General features: G+C 27.4%; 1 protein-coding gene across 1 annotated transcript; it reads left to right on the top strand.

Moving 5' to 3' along the window:
• Nucleotides 1–120: 120 nt before the first annotated feature.
• Nucleotides 121–25442, top strand: LOC111620867 (thyroid adenoma-associated protein homolog). The gene is made up of 10 exons (XM_023362868.1): nt 121–254; nt 4833–4957; nt 5203–5357; nt 8301–8333; nt 13373–13421; nt 13888–14072; nt 14874–14950; nt 17103–17314; nt 21012–21077; nt 25016–25442. Exons 1-10 carry the CDS (start codon nt 207–209, stop codon nt 25245–25247), a joined length of 1182 nt encoding a protein of 393 aa, XP_023218636.1. The 5' UTR covers nt 121–206; the 3' UTR covers nt 25248–25442.

The raw sequence follows: 25442 nt of genomic DNA, 5'->3' as shown, positions 1-25442 counted from the left end.
ATAAATTGTATTATAATTTTATTTAATAATATTTTAATTAAGATATTAATACAAATAAATTTATTCAACTGAGACAAAATAAACGGAAACGTAAATAATATCTTTTCAACATGGCTCCGTAGTAGAGTTGTACACGTGTTCGTTTGTTTTCTTTTTAACGCATTATTGAGAAGACACGAAAATGGAAATGAAAAAGAAATCAGAATATGAAACAACCATTTTCGATCTCGACATTTTACATTTTAACAGAATGGGTAATTTATTTAATAATAATATATAATGCTATACTGTATTAGTTTATACGTATTATATAATGTATGATTATTTTATAGTAGTACTTTAAGTAATTATTTCAATGTATATCAGTTTTGCTTTACATAAGATTTTGTCATCATAAGATTTAAAATCTTAATTGAAATTATCCATGAACAGTTGTGATGTATAAATTTAAATTTGAATGAAATTAATATACAATGGAAACGCTTTTAAATTAATTTCAGTGTGCATTTTATTAAAATTAAAGTAAGGTTGATATATAAACATAACTAACCAAAAGCTGCTTAAGTATATTCATTATATAAATATTTTGTAAAAGTTCTCTCTGAACTAAATAATTTGTGAAGTTAAAGTTAATAATGAGAAATTTGCAAAGTTAAAAAGAAAAAAGTGAAGAAAAGGAAATTTGATTAATACGTGAAATAGCATGTCTAACAATAACTGCACAAGACTCATTCCCTTGCTTGGCGATATCTTAGTCTTTCACAACAACTGCTACCATCATAGTATCCCTTACTTGTTTACTGTATTAGTGTCTTTCTCACCTTTCATTCCAACACTGGCATTCCACTTTCAACTCTCCACACTTGAAGGTTTAACTGGGTTGAAAACATTAGCATTATTTAAACTTCACCCATTGTTAATGCATTGATTAATTAAGCCATCACAAATATTTTCAGCTAAAAGTCATGTTTTATGAAATTATTTAATGTATAAATTAACACAATATAAAGTCAATATAAATGAACACTATGCTAACTGATGTTTCCAAGTGTTGATTTGCCTATTGTTAGAGTTTCCAACTCTCCTGGACTTGCCTGGAGACTCCTAAAACTTGGTAAAAATTTTAAAATTCTCTGACTACTAAACTGAAGTCTATTCTTTGCATAGTTAGTTGACAAGACAAACAACTTTTGATTTATATATTAAAACACACTAAAGAGTAGACAACAATGCTTTGATATTGCTGAGAGAAAAAAATGTCAGAAATTTTCATTCATGAAATGGAAATCTCCCCAAATTAACTCTTTAGGAGTTGGCAAGCTCACCTACCATACATCACAAATACAATTGACAAAGAAATTTACAACAATTTTAGATTTCTTTTTATTTTTATTTTCTTTAAAATATATATATAACTTTACTGATATAGTTTAAATTACAGAGCCTTTCTCCAAATGCAGTGTGCTAAAGACCATTTACATGTAACATTTTATTGTCAGTCTTGTGTGATCAAGACTATAGAAAAATTTATATAAGACTGATGCAAAATAGATGAACCACACTATTCACTTTTTTGCTTAGTCTCTTCCAGAGAAACTGGGTGAAAAACTATTATTAACAATTATTTCATTGTGTGGAGTTAAATTGAAAAATAAGGAAGTTGCACATTGGTTAAGGTTGTCTTAGGAATGGTTATTAAACAGGAGAAAATTATATTGTGTAAATTTGATATGTTAATTACAACAGAAGTGATAACATTGGTAAAATTATTTATGTATGGATATGGACCAGTTTCAATCAACAGTAGTGATGGAATGTAGCAATGAGAGCTGAGTCTATAAGATATCACAAAACTTGTCTTCCAGGACTATTTTTATGAGTGGTAGGAGTGTTGGCAGAACTGTGTAGCTGCAGAAGGAGTTTATTTTTGAAATAGTGTAGTATGGATTTTGTGTGTGTTGTATAATAAAACCTATGCCAAAAGTTTGACTTATTTTTACTCTATGTTGTATTTGAATATATCAAATATGTTACATGCTTAATGCTGAAATTATTAAAGCTGATAAGATCATTGGATCTTAATTTCAGACAAAAGTAATAATGAATAATTCATTTGCTATGAATTATTCATTGTTACTTTCTTCTAGGAAATAGCATCAGTAATATCAAGAACTATTAAAAAATTGCTTCATCAACATCCAACAGGTTTTCAAAAATTAATTTAAAAAATGTCTTCTGTAAAATTTATGTAGTGAATGAGAAACTCACTTGAGTTGCAGTCACCTAGCATAACTGTTTGATGAGCAATAGACATTTTGCTATAACTCACACATTTTAGTGACAATTTTAAAGTAAAAATAAACCATTGAATTAATGTAAGCATAATATGAATAATATAAGTAAGAATTATTACATTTAAGGAATGCTTTATGCAAATACTTATACTCAGTGTGGTGTATCCAAGGATACACTATGCAAGTAACTTTGCCCATAGTGTGAAGTTACTTGCATAGTGTGGGTAATAGCAGTAAATTTTGAATAGTTTTTCATGGCATTTTGCAGGAACAGAATAATAGCAAGCATATTTGTTATTTGCTACACATCACAAGAGGCTTTTTGTAGAAATTACATTGTTCATAAAATCAAAGTATGAACAGAAGTTCAAGATGTATTGGAATTGTAGACCTCTTCTTGTTCCTATGTCACCTCTAATTTCATTTAGTAAAGTGGTTCCCAAAGTGGGTGCTGATTAAATATGGGGAGTAAAAATAAGCAAGTGGGCAGTAGGGGGGGACACTGGAGGCAGGGTACTAACCAAACAGTTACCATAGGCAAGGGTTGGGGTCACTGATAACCTTTCCCTTTCCTCTATTAAAACAAATAAGAAGAAACATTGCATTTAATGGTTTCTAAATGTGGAGAACATTGTGCGATAAGGACAAAAGTGTGAGGTTTGTAGAAAAGTTTTTCTAAGAATATTTCCAAGACTTTCTCACACAAGGGAAAGGGGGTGTTGGATATAAGTTTTTGGAATCAAGAGGGAGGTGACTTGAAAAAGTTTGGGAATCACTGATTTAGTAGATAAATGAAAGTTTGTTTTGATAGCTGGTATCATAACACAAAATCAATATCATTGTGTACTATGAGAGGGTTTTGAGAATCTTTCACATAATGATAATTAAGGTACTGTACCTCTATTGCTATTTCATACTACTCAACCCTATTAACAGTATCTTTTGAGTATATCCATTTTTACTCTCTTTTTAAGTACAAGTTAAAATAATCTAAAGAAATGGTACAAAATAATTTGATTAAACTGGAGAATTAACCAAATGAAAGAAGCAATACACCTTGTATAAATCTAACAGACATAAATACACCAGAAATATCCAGCACAAATTATACTCACTAAAAATAAAAAAAAAAAATTTCAACTATTTTTAAAGGTTAAAATCAGTCGAATGTGAAAATTCAAACTTTATTTTAAAATGAATGGAGCAATCATTTCATTGGCTGGAAAATGCTGATGTCAAAAATGACAACTATTTTTTTAATAAGATTTAATTTATAGTCTTACTTCAAAAATTAAATCTTAATACACATTGATGTTCAACTGACTTTAACCTGAGAATGATAATTTAAAAATTATCAAAAACATTTGCTTCTTCTTTATTTTTAGTAAGTATAATTTGTGCTGGATGTTTCTGGTATATTTATGTGCATTGGGCTTAATTAATCCAGTTTTACTAGTACGTATTTATTGTTAACTCCAATAGATCTCTAAGAAGCGAATTACATTACACTATATTTCCACATTATGATAAATACACAAGGAACTGGCTAAAATGAACAATGTAAACCTTTTCTATAAGTGTAATTTGATGGTTTTCAGAATTCTGTGACAACAAGAATCTACTTTGCTACACTAACTCCTTGAGTGTTTACACCATTCCAATTGAGGACCAGCACTTTAACACACAATTAACATATGTGGAAGTTACCCTACTACAAAGAATTAAGGAACACTAATATATCATTGAAAAAAATTCTGAACACCATGGTTTTAGTGGTTTATGTCTCTTAGCTGGAGATCCCAGCTATGTATTTATTTATTTCTTATATCCTTTGTATTTGAATTGTACGAATGTTCTATTGATTTTGAAAATTCCTCCCATTCTTTTTAATTTAAATTATTTCCATTGATTTAATGTTTTTTAAATGTTCTGTTTGTTCTTTTTTTAAGTTTGATATTCCAACTGAAGAAGGCCTATGGAAGTAGGTCAAAAACATCTTTGGTTAATTAAATATATTGCTGAAGTTATACAAGGTGTATTGCTTCTTTTGTTAAAGAAATGGCGTATCAATATATTTATGTATAATATGTTTACAAAGATAGAAAACAGACAAAAATTGCAAAAATGAAGATACAGTATTTATGTTTATCTACTTTTGACTGATGATATACACTATACCAGAAAAGCCTGTTTTGTTTGAGGCTAATGAAGACAGCTGCTGTTCTACAGCCACTCTTCTCAGTTTATGAAATATTGTACACTTTATCTCTAGTCATGGCTTGTTGGTGATTTACATAATGATCTGATGATGTGTTTTATGTCATAAAGTTATGACTCTGATTCAAAAATTGAGAAATTTTGTACTGTCCTAACAGTAAATCTAAAATAAATTAATCTTTAGGAATTTTGTAGAAAATTGTAATATAATTTTATGTATTTTTCTATATACTTATATTAAAAGTTTATTTTGAATATTATTATATTATTGGTAGAGTTTGTTGTATCACACATTATTTATTTATTGTTTTTATTCATTAGATTGGGACATATTTAGAAAAAATTGAGCCAGAGGCTACAGAAATAGAAATTGCAATAATTGAAATTTTACCAATGATGTACATACAAACCAGTTCTAGAAGTCCTCTGAAAAAAACTTTATCTAGGTATCAATGTATTTTAAAATATACTAACATAGTTTATTCATAAATAATTTTGAATCAATTTATCTTTTATTTATATTGTATTAATTAATAAAGTTTTATAACAACAAAAATTAAATAAAATTCATTTCATAATTGTTTTTGTTATAAAATAAATATTTTTATTAATTTTTACTATATTTTTACTTTAATAATCTTATAATACAGGAAATTTCAATTTATGTTTCAATTTGTTTTTTTAAATATAGTATTTTGAGAAACATTCCTGATTATCACAATGAACGAATGAATAAAGCATTAAAAAATTATCTTGATTTGATTTGTACATCTGAAGATTTATCATTGTCTTCAATAAAACACACTACTGAAAACTTACATCTCTGTATGGATAATTTATATATTGGTAAGTTTAATTTTAATAAATAAAAATAACACACATTAATTATTAAAAAAATAATATTTATTTCAAATACATAGAAGTTTTAAGCTTGATGACTGGATATAAAATAAATAAAAACTTTTACTATTTAATAATTTATATTATTAATATTTGTAAAATGAGAATGTTTGTTTATTTGCTAGAGGTAATTTCAGAATCTACTGAACTGATTTTTAAAATTCTTTTGTTATTGGAAAGCTTATTCCTTCCAAATGAACATAAGCTATATATTGTTTTCATATCAAAAAAGAAAAATGCATGAGAAAGTTGATTTTACTGTGTCATTTGTTTGCTCCATTTAAGGTCAATAATAATAAGTTTAAAAAAACCCACCTGGTGGGCCTTTTTAAACTTATTATTATCTATTTGGTTTTGGGTACCCTAGGGAAAGACAGACTACCATAAAATTTGGATCCCTGCTTCTCCTTTCTGATTTCATTCCCCTTCTCTCAAGTGCCCAAACTTTTTGAGTGATCTGGATGAATTTTTGATAGTTACTTTCTACAATCCTCCAAAAAAATATACACTACTTTAAAACTTGGACTGTCAATCTTTTCCCCTGATTTCATCCTCACAAATTGCCAAATCCTTTGACTGACTTAGACCAAATTTTGCATTGTTACTCTCTGCCTTCCTGAGAGAAACATATGCTTGTTACTTATAACAAGAACAAATTCAAACCATGCTGGGCATTCCTTGCTAGTAGATTTATATAAGAGTGTTTCTGACTACTTTCATTGTCCATTCTAGCCATTATTTGAAGATAATTAATGAAATTATCCAAAAACATTTGTTCATGTATAAATTTGCTGGTAGAAATGAAATTGTTTTTGTTTTAATTTGTATAATATTTATTTAATTTGTTATTGTTAGTGATTATAACAAATCAAGAAAACACTATTTGAAAATGAAAATTTTTATAATTTATTACAGGAGATATTTATACTGTATACATCAATCACAATTTATGAAACTTTTTATTAAGTTTTTTGAGAAAAACAGCATTTCTTTTTATTTCATTATTTCAACAATAAACAAAGTAATGGAATGATTTTTATGATGTAAATGAAGACTTACAATATCATAAAAGTTTAGAATAATCAGATCTTATTAAAATATATTAAAAGTAATTAGAGTACATTAAACAAAATATTGTAAATAATTGACAGTTAATTTTTTTTGTGATCTGTAAATAGAGTAATGTGAATTTGAGAGAAAAATTTCAAAATAATATATTAAGTTTATTTTCATCAACATATGAAAGTAAGTAACAATAAGTATTTATAATTTTTTAATTAACAGTTAATTATTAATTATTTTGTAATATATAAGAAGCTATCATATAAAGACCATAAATTACTGTATAGTAATTTGCAAATCTTTACTTGATAATTGTGTGAAGCAATCTTTATGGCAAACTTAACATCTGATGAAATTCTCTTGTCAACATCAATTTCAGGAAAATCTGATTTTAAATATTGGAAAAAATTTTTTGAAGTCCACTTTTGCCATGAAGACTGTTAAACTTTAACTAATTCTGCCATTACAACAATAAAAAGAAAAATATCGAATATTAACTTCAAAAAATTATTACAATAATACCGAGAAACAAATCTTTGAAACATAATAATAAAATAACAATAAACAAGTTTATAAAATGTTAAGAAATTAATCTAAAAATCAAATGATGTTAGAAATGATGAAAATTATTGACAGCGACATCTAGATTAAAATACAAAATAGATTTGTTGTTGAGATTCCAGAGGTGCCGCCATCAGGTTTACCTAACTACACTTTAACTAAATTTTTTCATTAAAACACGGAAGTTTTACTTTATTTTTTAGTGAACACGTTACAATGCATAAAACAGTTTTTAAAATGTTAAATTGTAGGTTAAACAGAAAACAGACAATAAAAATTAATTTACACAAAAATTTTTGTATTATCAAAAACCAGAACTGGCAGAAAAAGCCATTGCATTATTGGAATTGTTTTGTCTGCTAGAGATGTACAGGGTGTTCATAATTAAAGTCCATATTTTAAAAAGATATAACTCAAGAACTAATCAGTAGAATGATGTCATATTTCACACAGAGACTTTTATAGTGATGGAATTTTATTTAAAAACAAAAAAAAGTTAGTTACAAAAATGTCTGCTAGGGCAGTAAGTGGGACTGGAATGCCATAGTAAATAACTGAATATGTCTCAGAACTTAAAATACACTTGGTACACAACAGCTTGATCAATATTGCTGGCTTCCATTGTTGGCAATATGCTGAAATTGCCAAATTGCATGTTTAGTGACAGCACTCAGAGTTTTGAAGGACAGCATGTTGAGCATACTGTTGTGTAACAGTACAGCATACTATGTGCATTGTAAGTTTTGAGACATTTTGAGTTATTAACTATGGTGTCACAGTGCCACTTACTGATTTAGCAGGCATTTTTGTAAGTAACTTTTTTGTTTTCAAATAAAGTTTCATACTCAAAGAAGTTTCTGTGTGAAGTGTAATGTCATTCTTCTGATTAGTTCCCAAGTTATATCTTTTTGAAATGTAAAATTTAATTATGAACACCCTGTATATAAGTTCAAATTTTGTGTATGAAAAGTGATCCAGGGATATCATAATATCATGTGTGAAAGAACAAGTAGTCTGAAAGTCAAGGATCACTTGTATTTATATAATCTTTAGATAAATGAATTGTCATAATTTTTAGCTCTATATAATAATTGAATATAAAATTAATTGACATAATAATGAACACATAAAAGTATACATTAAAGTGATAATTATTAGATGAATAAAGATATAAAATATATGTTTATTTGATAATTATCATTTAATTAATTATGTGCTTATGTAATAAAAAATGAACAGTAATAATAATTTTTGATATATTTTCAGGTAATAATTACATTTTAGAAAATTATGTAAATGGTAAGTTAAGATTAAATGGTATATGAATTTAACAATAATGACATAAAGTTAATTTAAATTTTAATTTACATCAAGTATATAATAAACCATGTGTTTTTATTATTATTATTTACATTAAAAACAAATGTAAAAAATTATAGAGAAAAACTGCACAAATTGCATATTATAATAACTATTCAAACAAAAACATCTGCGGTGTAAAAAAGTTGCACTAAGTAAAAAATAATGACAATTTAGATGATTGTGAAATTTTTACTTATGAATTTTTCTTTGGTAAAGCTAAGCTTAATGCTTCAAAGCATTACCCACAAGATTTTTATTACTTTCCTACATTTCACTTTGAAGCTTAATTAAGTTTTTGTAATTAATAAACTAAGGATTGAGAGAGACAGCAGTGATTCTAAGCCAACTGAAAAAGTTGCTGAGAAAAGTATATATACAGGAATCAGAGTTACCGAATTTGGGATTCGCGATTTCTTCACCTCCAAATGCCTATAGCAATTCTGAATATCTTGTTCAAAAAGACAATTGTTTTCTTAGGTGGTGTGCAAAATTTCAGGTTTCTCAATAAAGGGATTGCTGAAATATAAGCAATCAAAAAGTGGAAGGTTTGCCAAAAAGCTGTATTTTCTTTTTTTCTTCATCTGGCATTGCAGATGCTCCTAGGGGAAAAACTACTGGGTCTAGAAAGCTCAAATCTCTCTCATTATCAGTGAGGTGCTCACTAAACTTCCAGGTCAATAGGTTAAAGTTTTAGTTACTTTATTGATATTTACATTTTAGTTATGAAAACAAATTTAAATCTTGTAAATAAAAGGAAATTTTGTCTTTGTGGCAGTGATGTATCAATGTGAAGCTTTTGTAGACATGTTTGTGTTTGGATTTTGTGGTGTTGAATTTTGTCATCTTTTATCTGAAGTTTTTTGGGAATCTATCTTTATTTTATTTACATACTTTTCTACAAACTTGTTTTATTGTATTTTATTTTAAAAAATTACAAAAGCCCACAAATTTATTTTAAATGGCTATAAAAATTTATCTTAGCAAATGAATCTGTGATGTTCCTGTCTATAGACCAAGCCACCTCTGAATATACAACACATTTAACTTCATATTTGGCTACTTTTATTTTGGAAATAGTAAATTAATAAAACTATTTGATTATTAAGAACATATGATCTAAATAATGATGTGCAATTAGCTAAAATTTACTGTGTAATTGGTGTCCCTTCACTGAATACTGGTAATTTAATTTATAATTTCTGATGTAAAACCTACATGAATATTTTGAAAGTATTAAAAAAATCTTAATAATATTATTTCCCATTTACAATTTAATGTTTCTTTAAAATATAATTATTGTTTTTCAAAATATATCACTTTAAATTGTTTTGTTACAGATTGTTCTATTAAGAATTACTTTCTTCATTCTTTGAGAGAAATTTTTTAACCTTTGCAAATATTTCTGTAAAATAAGATGAAAAATCTGTATAAAGACACATAAGTAAATCAAAATTTATTTTATTAGGACAGGATCAAAAGAAAAATAACAAAATTTATTGAAACTGTAATTATTCAATATTCAATGTGAAAGCAATTATTCAATTTGTACAGTCACTATGTAACAAAAGTGCATATAGTTTTCAAACCTGTTTGATGTTTTCTTAAGAGAGAGCATCAGGTACTGTACATCATCTAGTGAAAATATAAAATAAAATTTAAAGGTTATAAGACTTCACACCATGTTTGTAAATAAATAAATCACTGCTAATTTTAGGAAGCTAACTTTCCACGAAATAAAAATATTTCTAGTTAAAATCTTACCATCCTCAGCTTAAAACCTTTCAAGGGGAGATTATGACATGGTTCTCAGGAATTTCAAGAATATCACTTGTGTGGATAACTTTTGATATGAACCTTTGTTGAGCATAGGAATAAAGTATGCTTCTCAAATGTTTTCAAGAAATTCAAAATTAAAAAATTCTGAGTGACTTATAAGTAAGTTTTTCAGAAAGGCAAGAAAGTTTTGAGATGGAACACAAAAGATTCACAACAGCTTTGAATCTTTTGTGTTCCATCTTTTGTGTTTTATGTCAGAACTTTCTTGCCTTAGGACAACAGTAATACACTGTTGATCCCAGTAATTGTGTGAGTTTTGTTCACTTAAATTTTTTTTAATGCTGATAGTTGCATTTTTTTTATTTTTTCCATTCTTTTCTTTTTTTTAGTTCATTAATCTACTACTATTAGCACTGCTGGATAGCAGTGTTTAGGATTACTCACAAACAGCTCTTGTTTGCAAGCTGCTGAATTTAGGAATATATCCTATGAAATTGAGAATTTTTTTTTTTTTCTAATTGATCGTTGTTAGTACAAATTTTTTATTCATAAATAATGTTTTGTACTTTTGATTTATTTTTAATTACTTAACATAAAATATGACTAATTGATAATAAATTTCAATAAATTTAATTGAATGCAATTTTTTGATTTTTTTTTCTAACATAACAAATAAAATAAACTTTTTGAAATGTTTAGTTTATCATAGAATTAAAATATATCTGTTGTAGATATGTATAGATATATTTAAGTGAAACTTTGATTCATCATTCTTGTAGGGAGAACTGGGAAAACATATCTATAATGGAAGGGTCTATATAAAATAAAATTAAAAAACCAGTCATATTTTCCTTATATATTTACTTAATCAAAAGACTTACTCTCTTTGTAATATGTCTCTGTAATCCAACAAATGGTAATTGTAATGGTAACAAGTGTAATCTAACAAAATCAACAAATTTGCTGTGAGTCCGTCTTTGAGTCCGTCACGTCAGAATTTGCTGTGAGATGTATTACATAGAGATCTAATATACAGCAATCCAGTTATATAGCAAAAGACTTACATTGATAATATTTTCTTCTGCATTGCTTCTTTTTAAAAGAATTTTTATTAATCTTCATTTGTTTAGTAGCACTTTTTTTTTCATACTGATTAATAAACTTTCGATATTCATGTTTGCTTGGTCTTTTTTGGTGATGATGTAAGCATACAAAAACATTCCCACAGAATTGAACTTATAAAGTAATTTGGTGTAAAACTTGTCTCTGGTTTGGGCTCGGATTCATTGTTATCATCACCACCATTATCTGACCCTTCCTCTGTGCAGCTTGTAACTTCCAATTTCTATTTCACCACATATTTCTTCCAGACACAGTACACCAGGCATACCAAGTAATTTTTGAGGTCCTTTGACACCTACATATGTAGGTGTCAAAGTTTATGCTAGCAATTCTTGTTTCCAGTCAAAGAAGTGTCATTTGTCTGAGCCATTGCTGTTTAAGCACAGTAGCACCATCAGTTGCTTCTTCATGCAAGATCTCTCTCTCTCTTTTTAATGACAACATTTATTTAGGCAGGCAGTTGTAAAAGAGGCCCTTTTCATTTGCATTATAGATATCCAGCCTTGTATGTATCTTTTCAACAGCTTTAGTGACATAACTAAAGGGGACTATGACATGACTATACCCCTAAAAAATATAATAGCCTCCAGCTTAGTGCATCAATGCTTGCCCATAATTTTTATTTTTATATATTTTTTTAAACTTGGACTGTATTTAAGTGCTATTGTATTGGAGTGCTAGCTTGCAAAGAGAAAAATACCTGTCATTTGTCATAATCTTGTTTCTTTTTGTGCATTTAACCCTTGTCCTTTGCATTATCAGATAATGTAAACGTATTATTTTTAACAGATTAAATTAATAACAATCACTTGCATCAGTCTTGAAAAAGCAGAATAATTAGAAAGATAAAGTTGAAGGTGTTTATGTAGGCAGTCCTACTAATATTAGGCCTCAACAAGTTTTTCAGCTTGCCCTTCATTTTTAATTTAAATCCCCAATGATTTATATCTGGCTAAAGAATTAAGCAGCTTCAGAATTCTTTAAAATTAGAGGTAAATTGGTTTATATCCACAGAAGCACAAATCCCAGGTCATGGCTGTGCTTTAAGCTGAAAAGCTTTTAATTTCTGTTGCTACAGTTGTTTGGAGGTATTTATTTCCTGCAGGATGGTCCCATCAACAGGGATGCCTGATATTCAGGCCTGCTGGTACCAGGCAAAGAGAATATTTTCCAGCCCATTGTAGGATGACTCCTTCCCTGTCTTTCTCTTCTTACCTACTCATATCAGCCTGCTTTTTGACTTCCCTTTTCTTTGCAATAATTGAACTTAGAGTTGATGTTGGCAAACCTAAATGTTTAACTACATCAATTCTCTTCTCCAATGAGCTTTTCTCTGCCTCTTCTATGATGTGCGATCATTTTTCTAAAAACCAAATTTGTTTCATAGGAAATGCCATATGGAAAATTCTAATGCTAAAGATAATGCTAATAATAATATCAAGCACTGTAGAGGATTGAACACACGTGTTAACCTGCATACTGCATACTTAATTATGAAAGAGTAAAGCAGCAAAATTTCTGTATCAACAATAGTAATTTTTTATGTTTTTGTTACCAAAGGAGGTCAGAAAGTTGCTGAATTTCTTTTTCAGCAGTTGTAAACTTTTAATATTTTGTTTCCAAAAAGCATTAAAAGTCATGGGATTTGGCACTGTTTTGTGTTATAAAGGATTTTTTCTAGCTGGACCTGACCCTCATTATCCTTCCTCCAGTTTGTTCTCACAGATAAGATGCATACAAGGTTGCATATCTACGTATATAGAATCCAACTTGCTACTTGCTACATGCTCCACATGTTCACCTACTGGTATTACTGCTAATTGCGCTTTCTTTAAAAATGATCAATCTGTGATTAATATTCTCCAGGACTAAAAATTCTGACCAATAGAGGCAGGCAAATGGTAAATTGAGAAATTACTGATGTGAGTTTAATTTATATAATTTAAAAAAGATTTCTTCAAGGACCTTAGAAATGTTTCTGGGAAGCAATACATCTGAGAATGGTAGATCAAGGTTTCACTTTATGTTTCAATCAGTCTTTAATAAATATAAATTACATATAAACTTTTTTCTTTTAGTTTTTGCTTTTATCAATAAATCACTTGATTTTATTCTGGAGTCTTTAAGGTAAATTTTAATTTTTAATTTAGATAATTTAAAAATTAAATTATTATTAGTCAAAAAAATAAAAAAAATTTCTTTATAAATAGATTTTTAAAACTGATTTAAAAAATTAACTTCTGACATTAACAGATTAATATTAATTTTGAATTAGAAAACTAAATTTTGTAAAAATTTGTGAAAGCTTCATTTCTTTAAGAATATTTCATACATAGTCATATATGTTTTATATGAATGGACTTTTAATTCTTATTCTATGTATAATCATTGGCTTATAGAAAAGTTGATTTCTTATAATCTTTCTCTAAAATTACAATATTTCAAAACTTGGACTAATGAAAAATTTAGTTAAATTTAAATTTGACTAATTTAAATTAAATTTATATTTAATAATTTTGTTATAATTTATTTAGAATTTCAAAATTATCATATGTTTATTAAAATAATTTTTATATTTTCTGCATTTATACAGAAAGGATATTAGTCCACAAGAGATGACAGATGTATATAATATTTCTCTTAATGTAATTAAAACTTTGACAGTGATTTTACAACAGTTTTTTTTACAACTTCAAAATCATTTGAAGAATAATGATAAGAATTGTATATTATATTTAATAAATATATACAAGTGTCTTGAAAAACTTCTTGCAGAAGGTAAGTGATATCAGCTAGATAATTACCATTTCCTTTCTAATACTGTCAACTTTGTTACAATATTGAACAATATTTTCATGATACTAAATGCAACAAATTTTTTATTGTAATTTATTTTGTTTTTGTCTTTTCATATTTATATTTTCAGATAAATTTTTATATTACTAATGTAATTTTAGGGATCAAAATATACAAACTGTTAGGATCAAGGAATTCATACCAACAAAGATAATTGACTATACATACAAAGATAATTTGTATTTATACTGTTAGTATAAATACAAATTATACTAACAGTAAATTGTCTTCTGAATTGTAATCATTTTGATACTTGGTTATGCTGATAACATAACTGAATGATAATATTAAGCAGGTTAATACTTTTAATCAAGAATAGAGTAAAGTAAATATTTAATTTTATATTACTATTGCTTTTTCTAATTTTACACTGTTACCATCTGAACTTTTGCTTAGTATTAAACAATAATAGTATGAAATTACAAGTGAAGAGTTATCTATATACTTGATTGTTTTATATTTCCATGTTCTTTTCTTATTAATGAAAAGACAAATAAATTTTAAATTGTGCTAATATAATTAACATTGATATTTTTATTTTGCTTTTCAAGGAATTTAAAAATGAAAATTATAAAAATACATTTTGATTGATCTACAAAATAATTCTTAATAAAAATGTTTCAAATTTTGAAAATTATATGTTAGAATTAATTAAAAATTAAATTTATCCTCATAAGAAATATGACAAAATTATTACTTATTTCTTTTTATTATATTTTTCAGAATCTACTTTACTGAACTGTAAAATAAACTGTGGTATTGCATTACCACTCCTTATTAAACTTACAGATATGAAAATAGTAAGTTAATATTATGTTTTAATATAAGTTATAATAATTTAATTATTTATGAAAATATACTGTATATGTGTTAATTATAATCAATATTAATAAAAATTAATTAATAACATGCAACTTACAATCTTAACATATTCATGTTTTACACTGATATACTCATTTAGTCTCGAAAATGATGATCTATTTGTGTTGCTTTGAAATTAATTTCAAAGGATAAAAAATGAGAAGGATATTTTTTTTTATTCTTCTCTAATTTTTGAAATTTGTTTTCTTTATTGTGGGATATATACTGACAAAGGGAGAATTTTAATCCAAATTGGGATGAAAGCTGTGATAAGAAATATGTGGAGATATGTAGACATGAAAACAAGTTTCCTTTATATTTTAAGCCAGTCATTACAAACAAAGGAAAAAAGGAAGCTTACAAGTAGGTTTCTCAAGCTTTATATCATTCAAAATATTAATAAATCCAATATTAATAACCCTGAGAAAAGATCTTTTGGAGATTCCTCTTGGAGAATCCACACAATGAGTGATGAGCCCTGTGGTGGTAACACTGACAGACTAGGAGTCAGGACAGGTGGTGGATGACTGAAGATTGAAGATTTGGATGGAAATGAAATTAGAAATGAGGTTGTAGCACAGACATGCAAGGAAAAGGACAGAACTTATATTTTAACAACCATAGGAAGAGATCTTCAGAACAGTTAAAAGAAATGTTTTCCAGAAAAGTTAGAGAAAAATAGTTAGTGAAACAGTTTTTGAACAATTAGAGAAAAAATTCTGTCCTTGGATTTTAAGGATTTTTTAGAATTTGTCACTGAATTAAATGTTCCAATTGGTTCAGATCTCCATTGCTTCTGATTGGTCATTTCTTTGTTTCTAGATGAAATTGGACCAGATTAGGTCATGAGAAAAATTGATTATCAATATACAATTTGATACCATAATCCACTCTGACTGAGTGATGTTTAACAAACTTTGGATCTTCTGCTCATATTTTAGAACATTATGTTTTTTGTTCTGACAACTAAGAATTTTAACTATCTTTTACATGGCATTTCTCACAAAGTGTTCCATCTTTCTCATTTCATTGTTATTTTGTTTTGTTTGTTTAATTTACATTTTATTAAAAAATACAAATTTAAATTGACTGAAGACAAAAAGCTAACAGATAATCATGAATATTAAAGATATGGGTCATATAGTGATCTATATTTCTGACATTTATATCTAATGTCAATAGTTAATCTCCGTTAATAGTTGAATAGAAGAAACATGGTATATTTGTTTAATTCATTATCCAGTAATTCAGATTGCCTGGTTATCTGGTGTCTTTTGGCAGTGTAATTTAGTAAACTATATGTACTTTACATTGTATTGTGCTGAACAAGTATTACTGTTTTTGATATAGCATATATATATTTTGTGTACAGTAACATGCATGACTAATTTACTTTCTTTCCTAAAAGCCAGTGTAAGATCAGGCACCTAAAAACTGATTTCTCATATTTGAAGCATGTGTAGCTTTGTGAATCTGCTTGGGATTTATAGCTTTTATACATGTATACAGTACAAATCTGGAAAAGAAATATTACAATATATACACATGAATCATTGTGAATGTTGATTTTGTGCGAAATTTATTACTGTTTTTGCAAATTTTTCATTTAATCTTAACACAGTATAGTTATATGCTATACCATCTTCTGATTGATTAAAGAGTGTGTAAACAAATTAGAACCATACAGCAGCATGTGCTAATATAAAATGTTTAGCACATGTAACATATTGAATTATGGAAATGTATAAATCATCTAGTAATTTGACATTTTTGATAACCTGGCACTGCTCTGGTCCTGCAGATACCAGATTAATTAATTAATGAACTTTTACTATATTTTTGATATCCTGTTAATGTACAAAATTCATAATAGAAATGTACTAAATTATAAAAAAATTATGAGATTATCTCAATTAATTCTCTTAGAACAAGAACATCAAATCCTACTACATTCAGTAAATTCATGTATTTAACATATAAAGTTTGATAAAAAGGAATTATAAAGAAATTAAATTTTCTCATAATTTTTTTTAATAAATTGATTAAGTTGCAAAATAAAATTTCAATAATAGAAAACATTTTATTTTACAGTTTTCTATGGTAAATAATCAAAATTCAATGTCATATAATTTTGAAGATCAATTTTCAAAGTATGTTTACAAGTTTCCATCATCTTCCCAATTATGTCTTTGGAGTGGTATTTTAGCAGGAATGCCTATTAAAGAACTTACAAGACCAAATTCAAATCAGAAAAATTTTTTTGTTAATATTATTTTACCAGAAATTTGGAAATTAACTGAAAGGTTAGTCAATAAGTTATAAATTTTTGTTTAATAGAAATATTTTTATATACAATGGTTATATTTTAATTTATCAGTCATTTAAGTTATTTCATTAACAAAAGTTTTTTATTGTAATTCTCTATATTTACTAAGGTTTTAATTATCATAAACACAAATTAGATTTTATATTTACTTGAATTAAAATTCAAAGTAAATTTTTCATTAATATACTTTGAATATTTCTATAAAAATTTTACTAGTTTTAAGCTAACAACAATTATAATATGTTAGCTTTAAATTTATCTAAACTATTTCATTTGCATTTTAATGAATTATTATAAATAATATTGCTATAATATAATAATATGTCTTTGCATAATTTTAACTATCAATTGGCTTATTTTATTAACAGAAGTTTTATTCTGCATATTTGAAGTAATGTAATGACTAAGACAAAAAAAACCTTTCACACTTTGTTTCTAGCAGTTTAATCACTAAGTACAAACGTTAGTGATTAAACTGCTATAAACAAAGTGTGAAAGGTTTTGTCTTAGTCATTTTAAGTAGTTCAAGCTTCAAATGCATAGAAGTAATGTAAATAACTATAATAAAAATAATCTATTCAGAAATAATTGAACTGAAAACTATCCAAAAAAATTATAATTTAGAATACCTGTTTTCAAAAAGAATGCTTTTAGTGTTTATAAGGATGTCATTGACCACCCCTATTAAAATGAAGAAAAGTGAGTTTCATCAAAAATCCTAAAATTTTTAATGAGTAAATTAGAAAACACTATTCAATAGAGTATGAAACACTGTATCAAGTAGTATTATTTTAATTTCAATATCTGGTCAGAAATGTGCTATCCAGGTTGAAAGTCTTAAACATTTTTCTGAAATTGCCTCCATTAACCATAAAATAATCTTTGAAGTGTGATAAACTCTTTTTGGTAAAATGTTATTACAAGCTGCTTTTGTCACACTATTATTCATCTGTCTGAATATTCAATATCAATAAATGTAAACATTATGCTTATGCTTACATTTTCATTTTAAATAAGTTTTCATTTTCAATTACACATCAGTCAAAAGTAATTTTAAGGTAATTTGATATACATAGCCAGGTTCCTTTTCAAGTACGGTTACCAGGTACTTTGGGGATAAAGTCCAGGACAAAATGAGTTCTTCTATAAAAAAAACAGAACAATTCCAGGACTTGTACTGGATGTGTATTTTTACTCTGCTAATCACAGAGTAAAAATACACAGAATCATAGAAATACACTTAAAATGTAGAAAAAATATAAATAATTTATTTTAAAAACTGTTCCTACAATGACAGATGAAAAATTGCTAGGATTGACATCTTAATTGAGTTTTTCAAAGTGGATGCATATGGATGACAAAATTAAAGTAATATTAAATATCAATGACTATTACTATAGATTTCTTCTTTTGACTTTGATAATTAAAATGAGTGATTGGTTGAACCTGTTGTTGATTCTCAATGTTGATTTTGCTGCCTGTATGCATCTGCCTTAGAATCTTTTGTCAGTGTATTATCATTGAAATAGAGAATATTCCATACTCACAATCTATAGTAATCTTTTATTCATGTCCCTTTATATTTTTGTTACAATATCAACCTTTCCTTCTATGACTTTTAGTGGAAAATTTTATTAAGGATTATCAATAAAAACAAAAACAAAAGTACAATTTATACAAACAATACATGACAAAGGAGAAAAATAAAGAAACATAGAATACATAACTAATAACCAAATGATTGCCTTAAATAATTGGGCTATAAATCTGCTAATATATATATGTTTGCATTCTTGTCACTGGATGGCAGAAGTATGATGACTGGGAAAATCTAATATAATAGGCTGTCCCAATAAAATTTTTGGGAACATGGAAAAACTATGTCGAAAACCTGGACAATCTTGGAAAATCAGGATATTTAGAATCACTATATCGAGTGAAGAAGCATATGATATGCTGATAAATTTGGACGAGTATTGAGATATATTCATTGCAGCGGAAAGATTCTGACCTGAACATTATCCTGATTGGACTTCTCATTATTTCATAATTGATGTAAAATGTTCCATAATTTTTTCATTTTTGGCTAATTGAATCAGAAATGAAGATGCCAGATGACAGATATAGACATATAGACAGATCTGTCATCTGATTATGGATGAAAAAGCAGGAGGTTATTCAGTTAAAATCAATGTCAAGTATGTTATGCTAGAAGAGTTTATATGAACAAAAATACTATATAGCAGTAGTAACAAGTTTTCTTAGTTCAAGCATCAATTACATATGATTATCGTGCTAATATTTTTATTATGTTTTTCATTCATCAATAGTGTATTAATAAAAATATTTTGTATTATAAACTATAGTAGAGCGTCGTTTATCCGAAAGTCGGTTATCTGAAAGCATTTCAGTTGGCAAATTTAAATTTTTTGCTAGTGCTGTGGCGGTGCAATCTTTGGCTATATGTTGGACTACTCCAATATTTTTTTTTCGTTGGTGTGTGTGTTTTAGCTGGCAGCACTGGCACTTTTGTGTGGTGTTTTTCTGAGGACTGTGTCGTGCTGAATCGAACGTTTTTGATACTAGATCAACTACTAAAGTATATTTTTTTGGTTTTTATATTTTTCAATATATTTATTTTGTTTGTACAAAATAAAAAATAATTTTTAACGATACAATAGCCACGATTATTATTTTAAAAAGTTTTCATTAGGTTTAATATCGACAAAAATTCAACACGAAGCGACACACAATGGAGAAAAATTTCAACATGGGATAGGTTAATATATTTTTCATACGTAATCGGTTATCTGAAAAATAAGTTATCCGAACAACCCCAGTCTGCAATTGATTCGGATAAACGACGCTCTACTGTATTTTGTTATTTTGATACTATCATGCTTCTCCATGATGTTTTTAAGATGTTTTTATGGTCAATCGAGGTACTTTCAGAAAAAATGTTTGAGACAGAATTGTTTTATTATTATTATTATTTTTCAATTAGAAATTTGAGTTTAATCCAATTTAAATTAAAAAAATATCATGTTTCATTTTAAAAATTTGACTCCTGGCCTGGATAGCTCATTTATGACCAGTACAGAAGTTGAAAATATCATCATTCCAAACATTATATCCACTTTACTTTATCAAAATTTTTTGGATTTTTGATGAAATTCATTTTCCTTTATTTTAAAATGGGTGCCTTTACATATATAAAGTTTCATTACTTTCAGAATACACTTTATGTGTTATAGTTATTTAATAAATTTTTAATACTTAACTGGATTTTAGCTTACTTAAAACAAAATTTAATGTTTTAAGATTGTTTTAAAATATGTTTTAATGTTTTATTATATTAAAGTTAAAATTTATTGACAGTAGTTGACAGGAATAATTTAAAATTTACAAGTCTTAGAAGGATATGCTATTACAATTTTTCTTTATTAACTAAACCCAGAAGTAATTATTTATAATTTCATTCATTAAAAAAAAGTAGAAAAAATGTCATTTCCGTTATTTAAATTCATTTCAAAATAGTCCAAAAATAACAAAATGATAAATTTACATCAATTTATTATTATTTTTTATAGTTATAAATAAAATATATATATAGGTTTATTATTATAAACATAATTAATATGTTTGATTTGAAATTTTTTCTGTCTTTTTTATAGTATTAATGATTCATCAATGAGTCTTGCATGTTCAAGAATAATTCATCAGTGGACAGATGTGGCATGGTAATTTTAATTTGAATTTTCCATTATATTATATTATATTATTAATAATAATAAAATAGAGAATGATGAGATTAAAAGTATTTAGGAGTGGAAAAAATTGATGGAATCAGTAACATTGAAGTGAAGGACAAAAAGATTGTTAATGCTGAGTCCATAAAATACTTTGGGGGACTGAACTCAAAGAATAAGATTATAGTCATCAATACCTTGTTGGTAACCAACAGCTTTAAAATAGTTGACTGGTTAAAAAATGGATATTAAAGCATTCACCACAACAAAAAACTGGTTGTTTAGAATAAAACCATACAAAATGCTACAAAAACCAGTAAAAGAAATAAAAATTATCTACTTCTTAATGGATATGATGGATTGGAAAACAAGAAAGCTTTTCATTATGGGAGAATCTGTTAACAAAAGGTAGATGTTGATAGACTTTATATAAAGAGTATAAAGAGAAGAAAATGAGGAAAGAATTGATTTAGATTGTATCTGCTTGAAATTTTGTTACACATTTACATATTCTTACAAAGACATAAGTGAGTACATTGAGCTGGGAGGTGACAAATTCATCAAACTGTTAAAAATATTTCTTGTGGAAAGAAGCACATTAAATAGAACATCAAACAGAAGTATCTAAGCCAGGAGACTGCTGTCTGAAATGTTAAAAAACTAACATTTAGAAACAAAGGATACTGCAATGATGAACCTTTGTATGGATGGTTCTATCCAGATTTTAATAAGCTGACAGTCTCAATAAAGAGGCAACCTTGAAATGACTAAAAAATACTCTTAAAGAGAAATACTCTTAGAGTTTAAAGAGAAAATACTTAGAGTTTAATAATGGCAACATAGGACCAAACATTTAATACAAGGTATCACCAAAAGAACATTATGAAATAACAAGATGATAGAAAATGCAGGTTATGACATAATTTAGAACATATAAACCATCTTATAAGCTGTACAATATTTGCATCATCTGAGTACACCAGTAGACACATTATCATAGGTAGCTATACCACTTCAAATACATAAGTATTTGAAGTAGAAATATCTCATACATATTACAAACATGTTGCCAACCAGGTCATTAACATGAATAATATCACTGTTATGTGGAAAATGCCAATAGTAACAGACAAGAATATCTTAAAAATCTTTCTTGATATTGTATTACATGACAGTGAAAAAGGAATTTGTCTACTGATTGATATAGCTGTTTCAGATGACTCAAACAGTGTGATGAAAGAAGTACAGAAACAGTAAATATAAAGATCTAGAAATAGAAATCAATAGAAGGTTGAATGTGAAGACAAGAATTGTTGCGATCTTAGTAAATACACTAGGAACACTTAAGAAGGTATTTAATCAAAAACTTCAGCTATTTTCTTTCTGCATCTCTTTACTGATGGATAACCATCCATCAGCTAAAGATATGCAAAAGATTTCACCAATGAATGCTGTGCTTTGATCTCTTGTTGAGATATGAATGTATTATAACCACCATTTAACAACTTCATGATCTTGCAAAGCCAAATGTTGATTAGTAGCATCAAATCACTGGCTTTAAGATGGGAATCTCTTTGGAAACAGAATGTTTTATGATTGCAATACAGGATATGTTGTACTAATCTTGTATAACTTTGCAGTTACTACTTAAAAACATAACACAAACATTTTCAACCCACTTCTAGGGTCTTCCTCAGGTGTTTTACAAGTTTTCTGATGTGATTCCAATTTTTAACCATTTAGGTCTCTAATGCTTCTATCTTCAGAATTTATTTTTTAAAATTTAAAAATTTGAATCTCCAAATGATGTCTGCCTGCACCAGTTGTTATAGTGTTACATCATAAATAGCCTGCCATGCTCTTGATAGTTGTTTTTCTTCTTTAAAATTGATTGACAGGACTTTGCAGTCTGCTTTAAAAATTTCTAACACCTCTAGATTTCATAGTTGGTTTATATGTTGGGTTTGTCTAATCATTGTCACTTGTTGTAGGTTAGGGATAATGCTGTTTTCGTTAGAATATATTGCTAAGGTGGTATTATTTTTCTTTTTTTGATGTCTGTTTTGTGCTCAGAGGCGTTGTCTGAGCGACCTTTTTGTAGATCCGACATATTCGAGGTCCCTGTTGAATCTTTTATCCTTTAATGGAATTTTATACACTCCCGGTGTTTTTTCGATTTTGGCTTGATCTTTCTCATTTTTCAACATGGCAAATGTGTCTGGCTTACGTCTGTAGGCTATTTTTGTGTTAGTGTAGGCTCCAATTTCTTGATATAGGGACTGCATAGAGCACTCATATGTTAGCTATATTTAGCTATACGGTAGGGAGATGTATCTTGTCGTGGATCCCTTCCTGGGATTGCATTCACTTGGTCTTCAAGCTGGTTTCATTGGTTATCGGCCATTCTGTATATTAGGCCTTTATTGTAGCTGTGACTTTCCACAATTTCTGCTATTTTCCTTATTTCCCTCCATTGTCTTGTTCTTTGCTACAATGTGTGTAGGCTCTTCTGATAAGCGCTCTAAAAGCTGCCATTTTGTAGTTATATGGATCATTCGAGTCAGCCAGGATGTATATTGGGATAGCACTTGGTTTTCAGTATATCTTTGTGTCATATCCGCTACCATTGAATGTTATACTACAGTCCAAAAATTGAGCCTCCTTATTGCTTATTTGTTCCAATTCAATTGTAAGGCCATATGGGTTGTGATTCATGCATCTTATAAATTCTTTGATGATTTGGCTTCATCTTTCATATGATGCATATGTCATCAATATATCGCTTACACACTTTAAAGAAGGAACTTGGGGATGACCTTGGCTTCTAGGAGGCATACTACAATTTCAGCTAAGTCCCCTGATAAGACATATCTGTAATTATCGCTTTATTTACTGGATGGATTTGATTGCAATACAGGATGAAGTTATCAGGAAATACAGGAGCCTACAGGAAACACATAATCAAACATATAATGGATGATGCTTGTAGGAAATGTCATTCTGCACAAGAAACTATATAACATATCGCAAGACGTTGTAAAAACTGGGCTCGAACAGAATATTTATACAGACATAATCAGGTAGCTAAAATAATTTACCAGTATATAACAAAGAAACATTTACTAGCCATAAAAAAGAAAACACAATATTATAAATACTATACATTTCACAAACTATCTTTGAGAACACAACATACAAACTATATTTTGACAGAGCAATTATAACAGATAAACGATCACAATAGACTGGATTTTATCCTCATACAAAACTACCTATATTATTGACATTACTATACCAAATACACATAATTTACAAAATAGCTATACAGAAAAAATAAGTAAATATACTGAACTCTCTGAATAAATAAAATACCAATGGAAAATAAAGTCCTCTCCCACAGGAGTTATCCCATATTCTTTAGATAAAAGCCTGAAGACAATAGACATTCATTCAAATTTATATAGGTCTTTACAAAAAGCTATTGTTCTGGCAACTTGTCATATTGTCAGAGAATTTCTCCAAATTGATTAAGGTTTTGTACTGTTTCACAGGCTTGGCCATTAGACCTGCCTGTGACATTCGGTACTGAACATGATCTGAGAATGATACACAGTAAAAAAGAATAATAATATTGGAAATATAAAAAAAAAGAAGCTTGCTCTATGAATTTATTTTGTATTAAGTGATTAGAATGATTTATGTAGAAAGTAAAATACTTAAATGAAATGTTTAGAAGGTATGTTTAGTTTGAAAAAATTTAGAAACTGAAATGAATTTTTTACTGTAAAATTTTAAAATCTGCTAATAGTTTAATTTTTACTATAAACTTCTTAATTAAAAAATTAAAATATCCTTAAATGAAATAATTTAAAATTCAGAAATGGTTTTTATTACCTAATACCTAATATTGTTTATTTTATTATTTTTAGCAAAGCATTGCTTGAAAAAACCTACTTTACTCATTTGTCTAAACAACTTTCAGGAGATAGCATAGTAATAAATGAATTGTTGAAATACATCTGGAGTCACTGGGATCATTTTGTCGATGTAAGTTTGATCAACGTTCTATTTCATTTTAGGGTATTTATTATGTTTCTCATATATCATTGTTCTGTTATAGGTACATTCTGTCTTTTGAATAACCTTTCTCTTGCCTATTAGTTTATTTAAAATAAGCATTTTATAAGAACAGAACTAATTTTAAATATGAAAATAAAAACTTCATGTAGTATAAAATATAATCATTAAGAACACGATATTGATATTTGATAAATATTCATTTGATTGAAATATTTTTATTTCTTATCAATATACAGCATGTCCCTTCAAGACTGCATAAATTCTGCAGAGTGAGAA

The sequence above is a fragment of the Centruroides sculpturatus genome, unplaced genomic scaffold (assembly GCF_000671375.1).
Source record: "Centruroides sculpturatus isolate CEXI.00-Female unplaced genomic scaffold, Cexi_2.0 scaffold240, whole genome shotgun sequence".
Classification (NCBI taxonomy): domain Eukaryota; kingdom Metazoa; phylum Arthropoda; class Arachnida; order Scorpiones; family Buthidae; genus Centruroides; species Centruroides sculpturatus.
Note: the sequence above shows the minus strand (reverse complement) of the source record. Positions and strands in the feature narration are given on the sequence as shown.